Raw genomic sequence first — 19181 nt, 5'->3', positions numbered from 1 at the left:
TGTATATGGTAAAGAGTTAAGTTTAGGGTTGTTGACAAAAGGCTCAGCTAGCATGACTTGGATCAGGTAAGAACTTGCAGTAAACAATGAGATGCAGGAGGTGAGGATAGTGGGTTGACAAGGTATAAAAGCCTTCATTATGTAAAGCCATTTAACAAGATGAAGAAGCATTCATTATGTAAGTCAGTTAAACAAGGTGAAAAGCATTCAGTTTGTGAAGCCAGTTAAGGTGAAGAACATTCATTGTATAACACCAAATGGCTTAATCTCTACTACTGATACTCGCTGATTGTAACAGCCACCTAATCAATATAGATGTTGCTGTATTTGGAGGCTGCTCCCTGTAAGTGACTATATAATTCCTTAAAGAATCTGCTGCTCAAGACAGAGAACTCACGTTTCTGTGCACATAGGTGATTGTTCTCACTCCCTCCAGAGCCCAGAATAAAGATGGAGAGGTAAAGTCATACTGCGTCTCTGCGCATTTTGCTTCGACTAAGGCAGGAATGGGACAACACCCTAGCTTCCATGTCCTTCTCCACAGTAGACCAGCCATGCTTGACACAAATGCAGAAGATTTCCCATTTTTTTTGTCAATTATCACTATTTATTAGCAAGCTTTCACAAGGTATTTAATTTTTGTCATATTCAAATAGTTGTTGTAAAGACTGTAAACTCAACTTGAGCAATAGCCCTTCAGAAATCCCTGCTTGACAATCTCAATGCTGTTTAGAGCGAAATAATCCTCCGTGCTTACGGGAGATGGGCAAGCTGGGAGAAGGTCTTGCAAAGATTTTTAGGTCTGATGATGGAAATAATCAGCTTTCTTAAAAATGAAGGCGTTAAATCCACAGCAAACTATGTTACGGTGCAGAGGTCGAACCTCTCTGTTAATTAAAAATAAACACTCAGAAAAGCTCACCTCATGATCTGTTAAAGGCAATGAGGGAATGAAAGAGAACTCCTAATTTCCACTATTTAAAGAAAAATAACAATTCATTTTCTAACAGAACACTAAACAATACTTTTAACAAACTGAACACTCTTTCCCCTAACTGAACATAATCTTACCAACATGCTGTTCCAATAACACAATTTTTAAATATTACATTAACTTAATTTCAAATCCACACAGTCTCTGTCTTCTCCACTGTCTTCAATCTTCTGTCTTATCTCCCTGGATCACCTTCCTCCTTTTTACAGCGAGTATGTTTTACAGGATAAGGTACTTTGATAGAGTGTCTTCTAATTTCTTTGAGAGCAAGATGTTATATGGGCAGTTACTGATTAGTGACAGTTGCTCTCTGACCAAATTTTCAAACTGTCCTGGTTTTATAATCCTCAACATCACTCCCTGTCATTGGTCCAATGTTGTCAAAACAATAAATTCAAACTAGATTGGGGTTTTAGTAACCTGGACACAATTTAAACTAATTGGTTAAATGTGAATTGTTGCCAAAATAGCAACCAAAACTCAGGTATCCATTTAAAAGCCAACTGTTACATGTATCTATTTCGGAACAGCCCGTATCCCAACCTTTCCGTTTGGGCAGCTGAGCCTGCACTTTTAAATTTACTTCAGTATTCAGAAAACACTTTCTACTTTAAAGCGAACATACATGCTTTTGACTTCTCAACACCTTCCCCCTTAAAAAAAATGAACCAACATAATGAAAAGATAGCTTCCCTCCACCCCCTAATTCTTAATACCATTACTATGAAATACTTATGTCATTGATCCAATTTATATATATAATATTGGAATCAATATGAGAGGTGTGTGCAGAATTTATATGGTCCAATCTTATCCAAACCTTTTCTTTTAAATCTACAACAACATATCTTACAAATTGTACATGTTGCGGGGTGTAACTTAAAAATCTGCAAAATAGGACTTCAACAAAATAGTCTCATTTTTGTCTTGTAATCTTTCCAAAAGGTGAGAGGGGTTTGTGGTCCATGAACACAACCGTCTCCAAATTATTGTTCAGAAACATTAAAATGTCTTAAGGTCAGTACAAAACTCAATAACCTTTTTCCGATGGTCGAGTATTTTTTCTGGCAGATATGGAGTTTCTCCAAAAAGTAACAAATTGGTCAATCACATCCATCATCATCTTTCTGCGTCAATACGGCTCCAACCCCGATATCACTAGCATCAATTGCAACTTTGGAGGGTTTCAAAAACTTTGGTTCAGCTAAATCTGATGCAGTTGTTAATATGGCTTTTAAATTCTCAAATGCCTCCTGGCATTGTTCTGCCCACCAAAATTGTGTGTTCCTCTCCAGTAAATCTCTTCCAGTAAAACTTCTGGAAGAACCCGCTCAGTCACAAAAACCAAAGAACATCTTTCTTCAAGGAAATTCCTCGATGGCCTTAGCCATCACGTTCCTTGGGGTCATCCTTCCATGACTGATGTTATTGCCCAAAGAACTTCACCTCTGCCTTTGCAAATTCTGTTTTCTTTAAGTTTATTCACAGCTTTGCTTTTTATACTCGTTCAATGAGCTCTGCCAACTGTACCATGTGATTTTCCATGAATGGTTAAAAGATTACTACATTGTCAGGACAGACTACACAATTTCTTGAACCTGCCACAACTCTGTCCCTACAGCTCCTCGACTTGTCTTCAAGTTTCTTCACTACTTTCACTAATCCCACTGGCTTAGCCTCTTTTACCACAGTTATTTCCACACTGCCTTTCGTCAACAACCAGTACCATGACTTTACATGTCTTCACTGCCATAAGGTAGGACACCTTTTTCCAATGCCTTCCTTAAACCACCAACACTGAGATTTTGTGTGTTCCACTCCCTTATAGTGAAACCTCCTGAGGCCTTTCACCTCGTTTCCATCCTCTTGGGCTTCTTTTTGCACCTGTGATAAACTATTCCCAGGCTGCTCTACTCTGTTTTGTAGTGAAGGACCTCCCCTTCTCCCAATTTATAAACCTTACAGGATGAAATTCCTGTCAGAAGTGACATTTCACCTTATGCACCAATGCATATTCATCTCTGCCACTCTTCTCACTTCTTGAACTCTGTTTATCCACCTAAGTTCTTACCACCTCGAGGAGTGAGTTTTTAAAATCCTCCAGCAGAATAATGTCTCTTAGAGCCTCATTCTGGATTAGTGGTGCTGGAAGAGTGCAGCAGTTCAGGCAGCATCCAAGGGACAGCGAAATCGACATTTGGTGCAAAAGCCCTTCATCAGGAATAAAGGCAGTGAGCCTGAAGCGCGGAGAGATAAGCTAGAGGAGGGTGGGGTGGGGAGAAAGTAGCATAGAGTACAATAGGTGAGTGGGGGAGGGGATGAAGGTGATAGGTCAGGGAGGAGAGGGTGGAGTGGATAGGTGGAAAAGAAGATAGGCAGGTAGGACAAGTCATGAGGACAGTCATGGGGGCCGGGGAACCGGAAGTCCTGTAGGACAGTGCTGAGCTGGAAGTTTGGAACTAGGGTGAGGTGGGGGAAGGGGAAATGAGGAAACTGTTGAAGTCCACATTGATGCCCTGGGGTTGCAGTGTTCCAAGGCGCAAGATGAGGCGTTCTTCCTCCAGGCGTCTGGTGGTGAGGGAGCAGCGGTGAAGGAGGCCCAGGACCTCCATGTCCTTGGCACAGTGGGAGGGGGAGTTGAAATTCTGGGCCACGGGGCGGTGTGGTTGATTGGTGCGGGTGTCCCGGAGATGTTTCCTAAAGCGCTCTGCTAGGAGGCACCCAGTCTCCCCAATGTAGAGGAGATCGCATCGGGAGCAACGGATACAATAAATGATATTAGTGGACGTGCAGGTAAAACTTTGATGGATGTGGAAGGCTCCTTTAAGGCCTTGGATAGGGGTGAGGAGGTGCGGGCACAGGTTTTACAGTTCCTGCGGTGGCAGGGGAAGGTGCCAGGATGGGAGGGTGGGTTGTAGGGGGGCGTGGACCTGACCAGGTAGTCACGGAGGGAACGGTCTTTGCGGAAGGTGGAAAGGGGTGGAGAGGGAAATATATCCCTGATGGTGGGGCCTTTTTGAAAGTGGCGGAAATGTCGACGAATGATTTGGTTTATGCGAAGGGTGGAAGGTGAGCACCAGGGGCATTCTGTCCTTGTTACAGTTGGAGGGGTGCGGTCTGAGGGCGGAGGTGCGGGATGTGGATGAGATGCGTTGGAGGGCATCTTTAACCACGTGGGAAGGGAAATTGCGGTCTCTAAAGGAGGAGGCCATCTGGTGTGTTCTATGGTGGAACTGGTCCTCCTGGGAGCAGATACGGCGAAGGCGGAGGACTTGGGAATATGGGATGGCATTTGTGCAAGAGGTAGGGTGGGAAGAGGTGTAATCCAGGTAGCTGTGGGAGTCGGTGGGTTTGTAAAAAATGTCAGTGTCAAGTCGGTCGTCATTAATGGAGATGGAGAGGTCCAGGAAGGGGAGGGAGGTGTCAGAGATGATCCTGATAAATTTAAGATCAGGGTGGAATGTGTTGGTGAAGTTGATGAATTGCTCAACCTCCTTGCGGGAGCACGAGGTGGCGCCAATGCAGTCATCAATGTAGCAGAGGAAGAGGTGGGGAGTGGTGCCGGTATAATTACGGAAGATCAACTGTTCTACATAGCCAACAAAGAGACAGGCAAAGCTGGGGCCCATACGTGTGCCCATGGCTACCCCTTTGGTCTGGAGGAAGTGGGAGGATTCGAAGGAGAAATTGTTAAGGGTGAGGACCAGTTCGGCCAAACGAATGAGAGTGTCGGTGCAAGGGTACTGTTGGGGATGCCTGGAGAGGAAAAAACGGAGGGCTTGGAGGCCCTGGTCATGGCGGATGGACGTGTAGAGGGATTGGATATCCATGGTGAAGATGAGGCATTGGGGGCCGGGGAACCGGAAGTCCTGGAGGAGGTGGAGGGCGTGGGTGGTGTCTCGAACGTATATTGCGAGTTCCTGGACTAGGGGGGAATAGGACAGTGTCGAGGTAGGTAGAGATGAGTTCAGTGGGGCAGGAGCATGCTGAGACAATGGATTGGCCAGGGTGGTCAGGCTTGTGGATCTTGGGAAGGGGTTCCCGGACTATGAGGTTGGAAGCTGTGGGTGGGAGATCTCCTGAGGTGATGAGGTTCTGTATGGTCTGGGAGACGATTATTTGGTGATGGGAGGTGGGGTCATGGTCGAGGGGGCAGTAGGAAGAGGTGTCCTCGAGTTGGCATTTGGCTTCAGCGGTGTAGAGGTCAGTGCGCCAGACTACCACTGCGCCCGCTTTATCCGCTGGCTTGATGGTGAGGTTGGGATTGAAGCAGAGGGATTGGAGGGCTGCGCGTTGTGAGGGTGAGAGGTTGGAGTGGCGGAGGGAGGTAGACAGGTTGAGGCAGTTAATGTCCCGGCGGCAGTTGGAAATGAAGAGGTCGAAGGCAGGTAATAGGCCAGCGCGGGGTGTCCAGGTGGATGCTGTTTGTTGGAGGTGGACGAAGGGGTCCTTGGAATGTGGGCGGGAATCCTGATTGTGAAAGTAAGCTCGGAGGCGGAGGCTACGGAAGAATTGTTCGGCGTCACTGCGTGTATTAAATTCATTGATGTGGACCGAGGGGGATGAAGGCGAGTCCTTTGCTGAGGACTGATCGTTCATCCTCAATGAGGGGGAGGTCTGGAGGGATGGTGAAAACTCGGCAGGGCTGGGAGCTGGTGTGGGTGTGGAGCTGGGAGTGAGGGCAGAACCTGTAACTGGAGTGGGTGTGGTTGTGGGGGGAATGGGGGTGGAGTCATGAGCAGGGGGAGTGTCCCCCTCAGGGTTCTGGGGGGTGGAGATAGTGACAGTGGGGTCTGTGGGGGGGGGTGTCAGCAGAATGTACGTGAGTGGCGCTGGTGCGAGCAGAAGTGGTGGTGACCACGGCATAGGGGTAGCGGAAGTCACTGAGCATGTGGCATCAGCGATGATGAGAGGGGCGGAAGTGATGTCACGTGTGATGCATGAGGAATTGTGAGGGGCAGAAGTAGTTGTGGGAGTAGCCATGATGGGGGCGGAAGTGACATAATCAATCAGCATGGGGGTGGCAGCTGCATCAGCCGCATGACTAATGGCGTCTGGCTCACATCCATCTATCAAAATAACTATGTTTAATTCTTTCAAACTCAACATAAGTTTGATCTGGTTCCTTCTTAATGTTTCTGAACAGCTATCTATAGTGCTTCTGGCACTAATTCATAGGTACTCAAAATAGTCTGTTAACATCTGCATAATCTCTTGATCTCTCATCTGACAGTGCTGCAAATATCTCACTCGCTCTGTCTGCCAACTTAGTCTGAACTAGCATTACCCACAAGCTCTCTGGCCACTCCACCTGCCGAGCCAATGGAGAACAACTCCATTACAATTTCAGCTTTCCTTTTATCCCTGGTTAAACCCAATTCTAACCTGTTTGCTAACTCTACAACTATATCCTTTCTCTGTCTTCTAAACTTTCATAGCAAATTTGGAAAGCATCTTCAAACCCCAGAACCTCTTTAGCAATGTTAAGAACCATTTCCCCCACTTTAAAATTTAACCAAACACAAGTAATCGAAATTAAACAGACTTTCACACCCAAGTTTTATTTAACGATCTAAGACACTGATCACCAGTGTTTAAATCTGCTGGAACCTTTCGTACCTCAAATCTGTCCAGATCCTGGACCTGATTCATCCAAATCTGTCCAAACTGGCCCAAATCCCAGTCGATGAGCCCCCAAACTGTTACGATGCAGAGGTTGAACTTCTCTGTTAATTAAAAACCAACACCCAGAAAAGCTCACCACGCCTCGTAATCTGTTAAAAGCATGAAGGAGTGAAAGAGAATTCCAAATTTCCACTATTTAAAGAAAAGTAACAATTCATTTTTCTAACAGAATACTAAACAAAACTATTAACAAACTGTACACTTCCCCCCCAAGTGAACACAATCTTGTCAATACGATGTTCCTATAACATTATCATTAAAGATTACATTAACTTGAGATTAAGTCCACTCAGTCTGTCTTCTCCGCTGTTTGCAATCTTCTGTTTGCTGATCTCCCTGATTCACCTTTTTTACTGAGAGTATGTTTTACAGGAAAAGGTACTCTTTGGTAGAGAGTGTCTTGTAACATCTTGATTTCAAAGAAATTAGATGGGCAGTTAGCTCTACAGCAGTTACTTGGCTGATCAATGGCAGTTGCTCTCTGACAAAGTTTTCAAAATGCCCTGGTTTTATACACTTCCCCTCCCCCCCACCCCCTTCAACAGTGGTCCAATACTACCAAAACAATAAATTCAAGATCAATTGGGTTTTAGTATCCTGGGCATAATTTAATGCAATTAGTTAAATTTGAATTGTTGTCAAAACAGCAAACAAAACTCAGGTATCCATTTAACAGCCAATTGTTACATGTATCTATTTTGGAATAGCCTGTGTCCTACCCAGTCTTTCCATTCTGGCAGCTAAGCCTGCACTTTAAGTTAACTTCAATATTCAGAAAACATTTCTATTTTAAAGTGAACATACACACTTTTGACTTCGTAACAACTAACATACAAAATGTACAGTTGCTAAACTTCAAGGTCTTGTCAGACATTATACCAAAGCTGAATGAGAAAAATTTTATCTGTTTTCACTGTGGAGACCATGAAACCTTCCAGAGTTGGAGATCCAAGTGTCAAGAGTGAGGAACTGGAGAAAATTAGCATTAGTAAGGAAATTTTACTGAAGAAATTAATGGGACTGAAAGTTGATAAATCCCCAGGACCAGATGGCCTACATCTCAGAGTTGAAGGAGCTGCCAAGACAGATAGCTGATACATTGAATCTCTTCTAAAATTCTATAAATTCGAGAATGAATGCTGCAGATTGGAACATCGCAAACATCCCCCGTAAGACCATAAGATGTAAAAGCAGAAAGAGGCCATCAAGTCTGCTCCATCAATGATCCGATAATCCTCAACTCCACATTTCTGCCTTTTCTCCATAGCTCTTGATTCCCTTACTGATTAAAAATCTGTCTATTGCAGGCTTGAATATATTTAATAACCCAGCCTCTACAAACCTCTGTGGCGATTTACTGCCCCCTAAAGAAATTCCGCCTATTTACAATAGAGGTAAGGAGAACTCTTACTGTGATTATGCTCACTAATCAGATTCTCCAACAAGGAGGATTAACCTTCCACATCTATGCAGTCAAGTCTCCCAAGAATCTTGTATGTTCCAGTAAAGTCACTTTTCATTCTACACTCCACTGAGTATTTAAGAAGGGAACAAGAGAGAAAACAGGGAACCTTTGATAAAGTCCTCTACAGGATATGGATTAAAAACTTAAAGCACATGGGATATGAGATAATATACTGGCATGGATTAACAAATGGCTAACAGACAGAAAACAGGGAATAAGAATTAATGGATAATTTTCACATTGGCAGGTTGTGACTAGAGAGGTACCGCTAGGACTTGTACAAGGGCCCCAGCTGTCCACAATATAAAGCAATATTTTGAGGCTGGGATCAAATGTAATATTTTCAAATTTGCAAATGATACAAAGTTAAGTAGGAAGGTGTGTTTTGAGGAAGATGCAAAGCCACTTCAGGAAGATTTGGAAAGATTTAGTGAATAGGCAAGAACATGTCAGATGGAATTTAATCTGGAAAAATATGAAATTGCCCACTTTGAAGGGGCAGCAGGTGTGCAGAGTATTTCTTAAACAGTAAGAAGCTGTAAAGTGTAGAAGTGCAAAAAGACCTAGGTGAGCCTGTTGATAAGTCACTGAATGCTAACATGCAGGTGTAGCAAGCTACTGGCAAGGCTAAAGAATGCTAGCATTACAAATAATTTGGAGTACAGGCACAGTCAAATTTTACTTCAATTGTATTGGAGCTTGGTTAGACCATACCAAGAGTATCACCTGCAGGAAAAATAATTTGCCAGAGGGAGCTGAACAAATGTTCACCAGACATGTATTCAGGAAAGCAGGAAGAAAGATTGAGTAAATAATCTTGAATGCTTCAAAGAAAGAAGCGATCTCATTGAAACAAACAAACTACTTAAAAACAGAAAGACTGAGTAGATGCATCTAAGATGTTTCCCTTGGTTGGGAAGTATAGAACAAGGGGTCACAATTTAAAACTAAAAAGAGGGATAAGTGTGAGATGAGGATTTTTTTTTTTTTAACTTAAAGCAGCATCAACCTTTGGAATTCTCTATCAGATGATTTTAGAAACTTATTATTTGAAATGTTTAACAAGGGTTATGTGGATGGAGCAAGTAAAAGGCATTGAAATATTTGATCACACATGATCATATTGAATGATGAAAAGGCTTGACAGGCTGAATGGCCTACTGCTATTCCTATATTTCTATGAACTGTAAACTGTAGGGAAAGGACAGAGACTTGGCCCATATTATCAGATCTGCAAATGCAAATTGAAATTGGATCTGTGGTCCTTCCAATTAAAAAATAAAATGCTGCAACACTTTCAGAGTCTGGAGAAATTACTAGAAAGAACAAAGATAAAGAAAGATGGTCCCATTTAGAAAACCTCTGTACACAGCTGAAGAAATTATAAGAATTAGATGTGACAGAACAACTTGTTATGTTTGTTCCAAATCCATTTCTTGAAAGTGATTTTGGTAGCTTGGCTACCAAATTCGATCAAGTACTGAAAAACAATAAATGCTGGAGATCACAGTGTGTCAGGCAGCATCCAGGAAGAGATAGCAAACTAACATTTCGAGTCTTGATGACTCTTAGTTCTTAATTCCATCAGGTATTTGACTTACAAAGCAACGCAGTTGATAGAGATTATTATGTTAAATGAGATTGAGCTGAAAGTCAAGGCATGGCGAGTTTTGGGGACTCAAACAGAAAAATACCCAATCCTTACAATCCTGTGCTTTTAAAGCGAAAGCTTACTTTGACTATGCATACCTTTGATGCAATGCTCTTGTAAAAGAAGATAAGGAAGTCCCTGAATTGCATCCATCTCTCAGGCACCCATTTGAAGAACGATTTATTATTGTCACATGTACCTAGGTACAGTGAAAAGTTTTATTTTGCGTGCAGTAGAGACAGATCATAGCATGATAAAACAGAGTGAGGAATACAAAGTTGCAGCTGCAAAGATGTTGCACAAAAAGCAAGATCAACACTAGATTTGAAATTTCAGACTCTATTGACAGCAGGAAAGCAGCTGTTCTTGAACCTGTTGGTATGTGTTTAATATGAAGAAGGGCTTATGCCCGAAACGTCGATTCTCCTGTTCCTTGGATGCTGCCTGACCTGCTGCGCTTTTCCAGCAACACATTTTCAGCTGTGTTTAATATGTGTATATTACCCCATATACCCCATCCCTGTATATGGGGTAATGTATTAGCTTGGATAGAAGGTTGGCTGGCTCACAGAAAACATTAAGTCTGGGGCCCTGATTTACAAACATCCCACTTACGGACACAATCTCATACAGGGGTACAATTTTAAGGGTTGTGGGAATCTGGAATGCCGAGAGGGCAGATGTCACAAGGAATTCTTGATGTCACAAGGAATTAAGGGCTACGAGGAGAATGCGGGTAAGTGGAGTTGAAATGCCCATGAGCCATGATTGAACGACGGAGTGGACTCGATGGGCCGAATGGCCTTACTTCCACTCCTATGTCTTATGGTAGTTGAGACAGTTGAGAAGACTCTTCTATCTTCAGTCTGACAGAAGAGGTTTAAAAGAGATTACAACTGGTTGGGAGGTGTCTTTAATGATGGCTGTGTTTCTGCAGCAATGAGAAGTGTAGCTGGAATCAGTGGATGGAAGCTTCACTTCCATGGCGGGCTGGGCTGTGTTCACAGATCTGGAGTTACTCAGTCCTGTTAAAAGCAGTTGCTGTACCAATGCTTTCTATGGTGCATCTATAAAAGTTGGAGAGAGTCCTTAAGGACATGCCGAATTCTCTTAGTACTCGGAGGGAAAAAAAAAGGTATTGTTGTGCCTTCTTGACAGTTGCATCAATGTGCGTAGTCCAGGACAGGTTGTTGGTGATTGTCACTCCTCGGAACTTGACTTTTCCGACCATCTTCACCTCAGCGTCACTGATGTAGATTGGGACACGCCCTCCTCCTTGCTTCCCGAAGTTGATCAGCTGCTCAGTTTTGCTGACTTTGAGGGAAGAGATTGTTACCTTTAGACCATGCCACCAAGCACTCACTCTCCTGTATTCAGTTTCGTTATTGTTCGATATGCAGCCTACAACTGTGGTGTCATCAGCAAACTTGGAGATGGCGTTTGGATAAAATTTGACTACCAGTCATGAGCGTACAGGGAGTACAATTACGGGCTGAGTACGCAACCTAGAGTGTTGTCATGGAGGAGGTACAGTTGCCTATCCTCACCGATTGCAGTCTGTAGGTCAGGATGTTGAGGGTCCAGTTGCAGAGGGCAGAGTCCTCAGACTCCTAGGTCTCGGAGTTTGGATGCAATTATAGTGTTGAAGGGGGAGCTATAGTCAATAAGTAGAAGCCTGCAATCTGTAGTCCAGACTTCAAGGCATTGGCAGATATCGTGCAATCACAGGTGGCACAGTGAGACTTGGTGAGTAGAGGACAAAATGAGTAATTATATGCACTAAAAATAAGCTCTGTTCTATATTTATTTGAGAGTTCTGCGTTGCAATTAAATTCAAGAAGTGGACATCACTGGTGTTTTCAATAAAGAGTGAGATCAAGTTCTTAGGGCTCAACGGTATGGGGAGAAAACAGGATCAGGGTACGAATGATCATATTGAATGGTGGAGAAGACTTGAAGGACTAAATGGTCTAACCGTGCTTCTTATTTTCCATCCCTGTATATGGGGTAATGTATTGGCTTGGATAGAAGGTTGGCTGGCTCACAGAAAACAATACGTCTGGGGCCCTGATTTACGAACATCCCACTTACGGACACAATCTCATACAAGGGTACAATTTTAAAGATCCGATATACGAACATTTCCAGCAGGTATGAATGGCTCCGTTATATTGTCCTGCATTGGTTCCAAATTGTGCATAAATTGGACCCTGTTTGCAAGAATGAATCTTTTCAGACTGGCAGGATGTGACAATTGACAAGCAGCAATGCCCCTTAGCTGAAGAATCAATAACAAGAGGGCATAATTTTAAGGTGAAAGGCAGAAGGTTTTGAGGGAGGTTTTTTTACACAGAGGGTTGTGAGAATCTGGAATGCACTGCCTGAGAGGGCAGATGTCACAAGGAATTCTTGATGTCACAAGGAATTAAGGGCTACGAGGAGAAGTGGAATTGAAATGCCCAGCCATGATTGAATGGCGGAGTGGACTCGATGGGCCGAATGGCCTTACTTCCTATGTCTTATACTACTATGTCTTATGGTAGTTGAGACAGGGAACTTCACAACCTTTAAAAAAAGTACCTGGATGCACATTTGAATTGTCAGAACACACAAGGCTATAGGCTAAATGCTGAAATGTAGGACTATGTAGATTTAACAGTAGTTTCTGTCTGTGCAAAGTCAATAGGCCAGAGGACCTTTTCTAGACTGTATGGTTCTAAGTAAGAGTTTTAAAAAATTTATATCACGAGGTGATTGAAGGCACGGTAGCTACATCTGTGGATGACACAAAGGTTGGTAGGAAAGTATGCTGTGACAGAACAAATACAAAGGCCAATATGGAAAGACTGAGTAAGTGAGCAAAAATCTGGCATATGGAATACGATGTGAGAATGTGAAGTTGTTCACTTTGACAGGAATTGAAAAACAGTATTACTTAAAGGAAGAACAACCGCAGAATTCCAAGATGTAAAGGGACTAGGTGGTTTAGTATGTGAAACATAGGTCCTCAGGAAAGCTAACTTTTGACAAAGAAATTGAACGTAAAAACAAGGATGTTGCCTCAGTCATACAGGGCACTGATGAATTCACTTGAATACCATATGCAACTTTGGTCTCCTTATTTAAGGAAGTAAATGAATTGGAGTAGGTTCAAATGTGATTTATGGACTGATAACTGGAATGAGGTCATCTTAGGAAAGATTGGATAATCTGGGCTGTTTTTCCACTGGAGTTTAGAAGAGTGATAAAATGTGAATGGCCTCGACTAGGTGGATGTGAAAAGGTTGGTTACTTTTGAGGGTAAGTTCAGAACAGGGAACACAAAATTTGGGTTCACCCTTTTAGGGCTGAGATGAGAGATTCCCTACCACCAACCCCGAGGGTGGTCCGACTTTGGAACTCTCAGAAGACACATTGGATAAAGAGCTACTAAATATGTTCAATAGGCGGTAACAGCTTTGTTAGGCAAGAGCATCAGAAATTAAATCAGGTTTTAAGGGCATGTGGAATTCAACAAAATCTGAACATAATCAGCCATGAACAAACTACATGGTGGAGCAGGCTTGAAGGGTTGAGTGACATACTTCTGGTCCCAACTCATATGTTTATATGTGAGAGGCAGACCTCCAATTTGGATATAATGTCCATCTTCTACATTCTAAAGCCATTCCACCCAGCACCTAGCCTATCAGGCTTTAGAGCCATAGAGATATACAGCACGGAAACAGATCTTTTGGTTCAACTCATCCATGCCGACCAGATATCCGAACCTAAACTGGATTTGCGCTAATATATTACCCTGATCTTAAGTGATGGATTTTGGGTAATAATCTTGTGAGGTCCTTCTGCGAATCAAAATTCACTACCTCCACTGGTTGCTCTGTTATATATTCTGCTCATTAAACCACAAACAAGATTTGTCAAGTACAATGATTTCCCTTTCATAAATCCTCTTGGCCTCTGTCCGATTATAAGACTGAGTTCCTTAGCATGTTGTTATTACTTTCTTAAAAATACACCTTAGACATTTACTTCCTATTAATATCAGGGTCAGTGGCCTTGTTTCATTTTTCTCTTTCACTCCTTTCTTGTTGTTAATAACATGGTTACATTTGCTACCCTCTTATACACAGGGATTGTTCTGGAATCTAGGGAATTGTGAAGATCAAAACTGATGCATCTATCTGTACTCATCTCATAATAAGCCTTACAACATAGGTTGAAAAATGCGTTGCTGGAAAAGTGCAGCAGGTCAGGCAGCATTCAAGGAGCAGGAGAATCGACGTTTCGGGCATAAGCCCTTCTTCTCATTTAACATAACTCCTGAAGAAGGGCTTATGCCTGAAACATCGATTCTCCTGCTCCTTGGATGCTGCCTGACCTGCTGTGCTTTTCCAGCAACACATTTTTCAGCTCTGATCTCCAGCATTTGCAGTCCTCACTTTCTCCTTACAACATAGGTTATCAGGTCCAAAGGTAGTGTCTGCTTTTTATCTGATTACTTATCCAGCATTATTGCTTCACTAATGCTAATTTATTTGGAGTTCCTCATTTTTGGTCTCCTGCTTACAATTGATACATTTTTTACTGCATCTACCTTCCAAGTAGATGACAAAGTATTGTTTAATATCCACCATTTCCTTATTCCAAATTATAATGTCTCATGTTTCTGACCATGGGTTCACTTTGACTCACTCTTCTTTTGTACTTAGAAGGTTTTACAAACTTTTTACACATTAACCTTTGCTGAATTCTAAAATCCTCACAATTCTTTTTGACGTTACAAGCCCTTCTACTTATCGGACATAATTGGACTACTTTTTCCAAAGGAGATTCAGTTATTAAGCAAACAACTTTTTCTTGCAAATTATAGATGAATCTTTTTCTTGCAAATTATAGCCGATTCTTTTTCTGATCCTTTGGTCTCACAAATAATAGCCACAACTTATTGGAATTTTTGTTTCTATTGTGAATGTAAAGGATGTAAAATATGTTTTAAATATTGCTGGCCATTTTAATCAAATAAAATTAGAACCAGTCATCAAATCAGAATCCTCTATTCAATTTTTATGGATCCATATTGGGTTAAAAAACAACACAGGAGAATGTTTGTAGTGACCTGCTAATCAGGTCATTGTGTTCCACAAACATCTGATCTATGATCCCCACTATATACTCTTCATCATTCATGCTATAGTATTGATACATGCATTTGGATGCATCTCTTGGGTATCTTGTAAAGCATTATTCAAATCTTCAGGATAGTACAGAATGAGCAAACATGGATGTACTGTGTGAACATTTTGCCAACCATTAACCTCCACTGTTCATCAGTTTATATCTTTTCAATTGACAGCAAATTATATGAACTGCACCAGAACACACACACACACACACACACACACACACACACACACACACACACACACACATACACAATGACCCAATTTCTTTTTCAAATATTAAACTTGCAAGTATACAACTGGAAGATAACTTACTGTCAAAGAAATAAGAAACATGTACAGCAACCCTAGTGACAATTTTGAAGTCAGGAAGACAATAAACGTCAACTCATTATCAATAGTTCTACAAGTCAGATGTAAACTAACCAACTATAAACTCTATCTTAAGCAGTTTTTCTCAACTTTTAAATCAAACAAATTTACCAAAGATCTCTCAAATACGTTTGACAGAATATGAACAATCAAATGATCTTTGATCTCTCCCAAGCAGCATTTAAAAAAAAATTAATTGACTTGCCAACTATTTCACATCATTCATAAGCAGGGACAGGTTTAATGCTCTCTGCTCTTTTAAATCTACATAGTTCAGTAATCATGACCATTTTATTAAAAAAATAAAAGTGCAACAATAAACTACCATTTTTCATTGTGGAATTGTCTCTCCAGTCCAGTGAGTAGTCAGTGTTCTTCAAATATCTGCCTGAAGATGGCTGAAATATGCTCATCTAAGTAGATAGCTTGAGTGAAAATTTTATGTATTTGAACTACCCATAACACTGTTTCACAACTAGAGGTTTGAATCAAATAGAGGCGGTAAAAGACCTTGCCCTATCCTTTCCAATGTAGATTTTGCCTATCAATGCCATCTTCTTCTTCTGACCAAACCATAGCTCAATCCCCTCAACTCCTCTCCATTCTCCAACTTCATAGCTAAGTATTTTGTTCTTTGTCTAATCTTGTCGACATTCCCAATCAGGCCCATGGTTTCTTTACCCAACTTATTCCTATTTCTATCCATATATCTAAACTTTCCTTGTTCTTCATCTGCTGCACATTTCAAACCCCTGGTCTCCTTTTCAAAGCTTTGCGATTCACATGCTCTTCCTTAAAACCTCTTGCTCCTTCCGTGAGGAAATCCCTTTTACAGCATAATCTAGTCTCCTGGTCTCAACCCCTTATCCTCCTTAGGCACCATTATTCATATGCTTTATGTTCCCATAACACTACTCTGACAACTGTCCTGTCTCCATTTATCCATCTATAAAGGTCTCTTCTCGATCCCCGGCTCTGCATATCTCAATTCCCATTACCGTACCGCCCCACTCACTAGGTACTTTCAGCTCCATCATCCAGTGATCACATTGCTTATGTCCTGTCCACCCACTTCACATTTTATAACACAAGCTCCACAAGACCTTAAACCCCTAGGGTTCCCCAAATTCCTGTTTTCAAATCCTGACAAAACTACTTTTATCTTAATTTTTCTAATTTACATTCACACAGTTTAAAAATCACTCAATGCTTCACCCTCCTGCTTAAATACTACATCCCAAGTTCGCTCTCTAGATTTCCAAGGTTCATCCTCCTCACTAACTCTGAATGGGTCAGTATCTATAATTTCCCTTGCTCCACAAAGTTGTCCCAAACACTTGATATCCCCCACTCACTCCAGAACTCTGACATCCTCCTCTGTCCTGAACTTCAGTTATCTTAACTCTTCTTTCTGAAGAACCAAAATCAGCCCCTCTTTCTTTCCTCACACCTGGCCAACCGTGGCTCTTCCAATTTTCAGTAATCTCTTCATGTTCTACTTGCCCACCCAAACTTCCTACCATATCTGCCTACCCTTTTCTATCATATTTATTTCCCCATCAACGATCTCTCACCTACAGATCATCCTCCCCTGCACTCCGTTCTCTAACTTCCAAGTCACTACCTGCTGCTCCCTGAGTTCTCTGCTGTGCATGACCCTCTTGTGCATCAGAGTTCACCTACCTCCTATCTACTGAACACCTCCTCCCTGGTCCACCCCCAATTCCTTACTTTTTGATCTCCCCGTATCCTGCATTCCCTCATCCATTCCACTCCCATGCCAACTTCATCTCAACTCACTTCCCTCTGCTGTCATTCATTATTCTCCCTTTGCAAGTCCTCTGACCTGCCAAGTGTTGCTCTGCCCCTCACCACTTCCCCCTTCCAACTTTCTCAACCTCCATGTCAGCCCACTCCGATCCGCCCATGCTCTCTGTGCCTCCAACACATGGCTCTCTGTGCTGTGCTCTCTACCCACCCACATGATTTTGCCCCCTCTTCCTCTCGCACATCACCCCCACCCATGATCCTCCCACCCCCGCCCTCTCACATTCTTCTCCCCAAGTATCCCGCCAGCAGGTTCTCCCAACCCCATGTCCCCCACCTCCTTTTCCAGTACCATGCCTCCACCCACGTTCCCCTTTTCCTTCCTTTATTCCCACATTCGCCTCCTTCCCTCCGGTGTCCTTCCTCCTTCCCCTTTTTTAAAAAAAATCCGTGTTCCTTCTTCAATACTGCACCCCGTTCTGTCTACTTTCATCTCCCGGCTTCCCTTTTTCTCCTCCTGCGTCAACCCACCACCCCCGTCCAAGGTCCATCTACCCGCCGAACACGCCCCCCCCCCAAAAAAAAGAAAATAAACCGCGGGCTTTACACTGAGGCAAGGCGGCTGTACGCGTGTTACTCACCACGGGTCAAACTCATGGATGATGCTCTCGAAACGAATGACGGCGAATAGCCTGGAGCTGAATCCAGCCAACCAGGCCAAGAAAAGGACAGTGAAGGACAAGAGAGATTGCCAGCCGGCCGGGTGAGAGACCAGGCTCCTCACCTCCACCGCAGAACGCTCCGCCATTTTACAAGTTAACGGAAGAAAGGGGGGGGAGGGGGGAACCAAACCGCGTCGGGGCTTTGAAAATATTTGAGGGTGCAAACAGTAACTGGTAAGTTGGGGGGTGGGGGGGGGGGGAAGGGGTAGGACCAGGCCAAGGATAGGGAAAGGGGAAGGGGGTTTGAAGGCTCCCGGCTCTCAGCCCCGCACTAACATCACTCGCACAGGAGCGGCGCTGGGTCCGGGGCCGCTTGTGTCTGACCAATCTCCTTCCCCAACCGCCGGGGTAGGAACCGATCGGTTGTCAGGGAACCAACGGGAAACTATGGACTGGAGTGAGGGGGGGGGGGAGACAAAAAACGGTAGCAACCACGCCGAACGGAAAAGGCGGTACACAACTGAAAAAAAACCGCCGCGGATTCCATCAACTTCCTCTGCTCCGGGCGACGGTTGGCTGGGTCTCAGAGTGGCGACCAATCAGGGGGAAGCTTACTCTGTTGTCTTGGGGAGGGGCGGGGGGGGAGAAGAACGTCAGTGGATCCTTTGATCCAATCAGCGGAGGCGTCTTGGCGACGGCGTGGAGGCTGATGATTGGAGCTGGCAATGGGGGCAGGGTATAAAATCTTGACGAGGGCAGTAGAAGCCGGTGAGGTAGTTCGTCTGAGGTAAAGGAATAGGGGGCGGCTGCAATAATAATAATAATAATAATAATAAATTAAATAAAAAAATAAAAGTGTGTGCGTGTCAACTAGTGGGACGGTTTGTGTAGTTCATCCACTGGTTGCCCAAGCTGGTAAATATTAGAGCATTCCGCCTCCACTCCCTTTACTGTTTTAACCCCCTGACTGGTTGCTCTCGATTCAAACGATCGTTGGAAATGATTTATCCACCAACCCCGAGACTTTATATAGGTTTGTGATTTGATGCACATTTGGAGAGAGTTCGCCAGTTTTGATTTACGAAACGCGACATATTTTAAACTGGGCCATCACAATTTGGGATAAAATGTTTTCAGGTTTTTAATTGGGTCTCTTTTCTTTAGATTACGAACATTCCCATTCGACAGCCCTGAGAGTCATAGAGATAAAAATCACACAACACCAGGTTATAGTCCAACAGCTTTAATTGGAAGCACACTAGCTTTTGGAGCTCCGAAAGCTACTGCTTCTGATTAAACCTGTTAGACTATAACCTGGTGTTGTGATTTTTAACTTTGTACACCCCAGTCCAACACTGGCATCTCCAAATCAATCATAGAGGTGTACAGCACGGAAACAGAC

General features: G+C 43.0%; 1 protein-coding gene across 1 annotated transcript in view; it reads right to left on the bottom strand.

Moving 5' to 3' along the window:
• stt3b (STT3 oligosaccharyltransferase complex catalytic subunit B) overlaps positions 1 to 18241 on the bottom strand; it is a 116785-nt gene extending 98544 nt beyond the window's left edge. The window contains exon 1 of the mRNA XM_087978587.1: positions 17759 to 18241. Coding sequence (XP_087834713.1) covers positions 17759 to 17925 — 167 coding nt within the window. The 5' untranslated portion in view covers positions 17926 to 18241. The remainder of the gene's footprint in view (positions 1 to 17758) is intronic.
• Positions 18242 to 19181: the final 940 nt, after the last annotated feature.

The sequence above is a fragment of the Chiloscyllium plagiosum genome, unplaced genomic scaffold, assembly GCF_037043375.1.
Source record: "Chiloscyllium plagiosum isolate Xiang-an unplaced genomic scaffold, Cpla_swu_hap1 HiC_scaffold_34, whole genome shotgun sequence".
Taxonomy (NCBI): Eukaryota; Metazoa; Chordata; class Chondrichthyes; order Orectolobiformes; family Hemiscylliidae; genus Chiloscyllium; species Chiloscyllium plagiosum.
The sequence above is the reverse complement of the archived record's forward strand: the minus strand, read 5'-3'. Positions and strand labels throughout refer to the sequence as shown.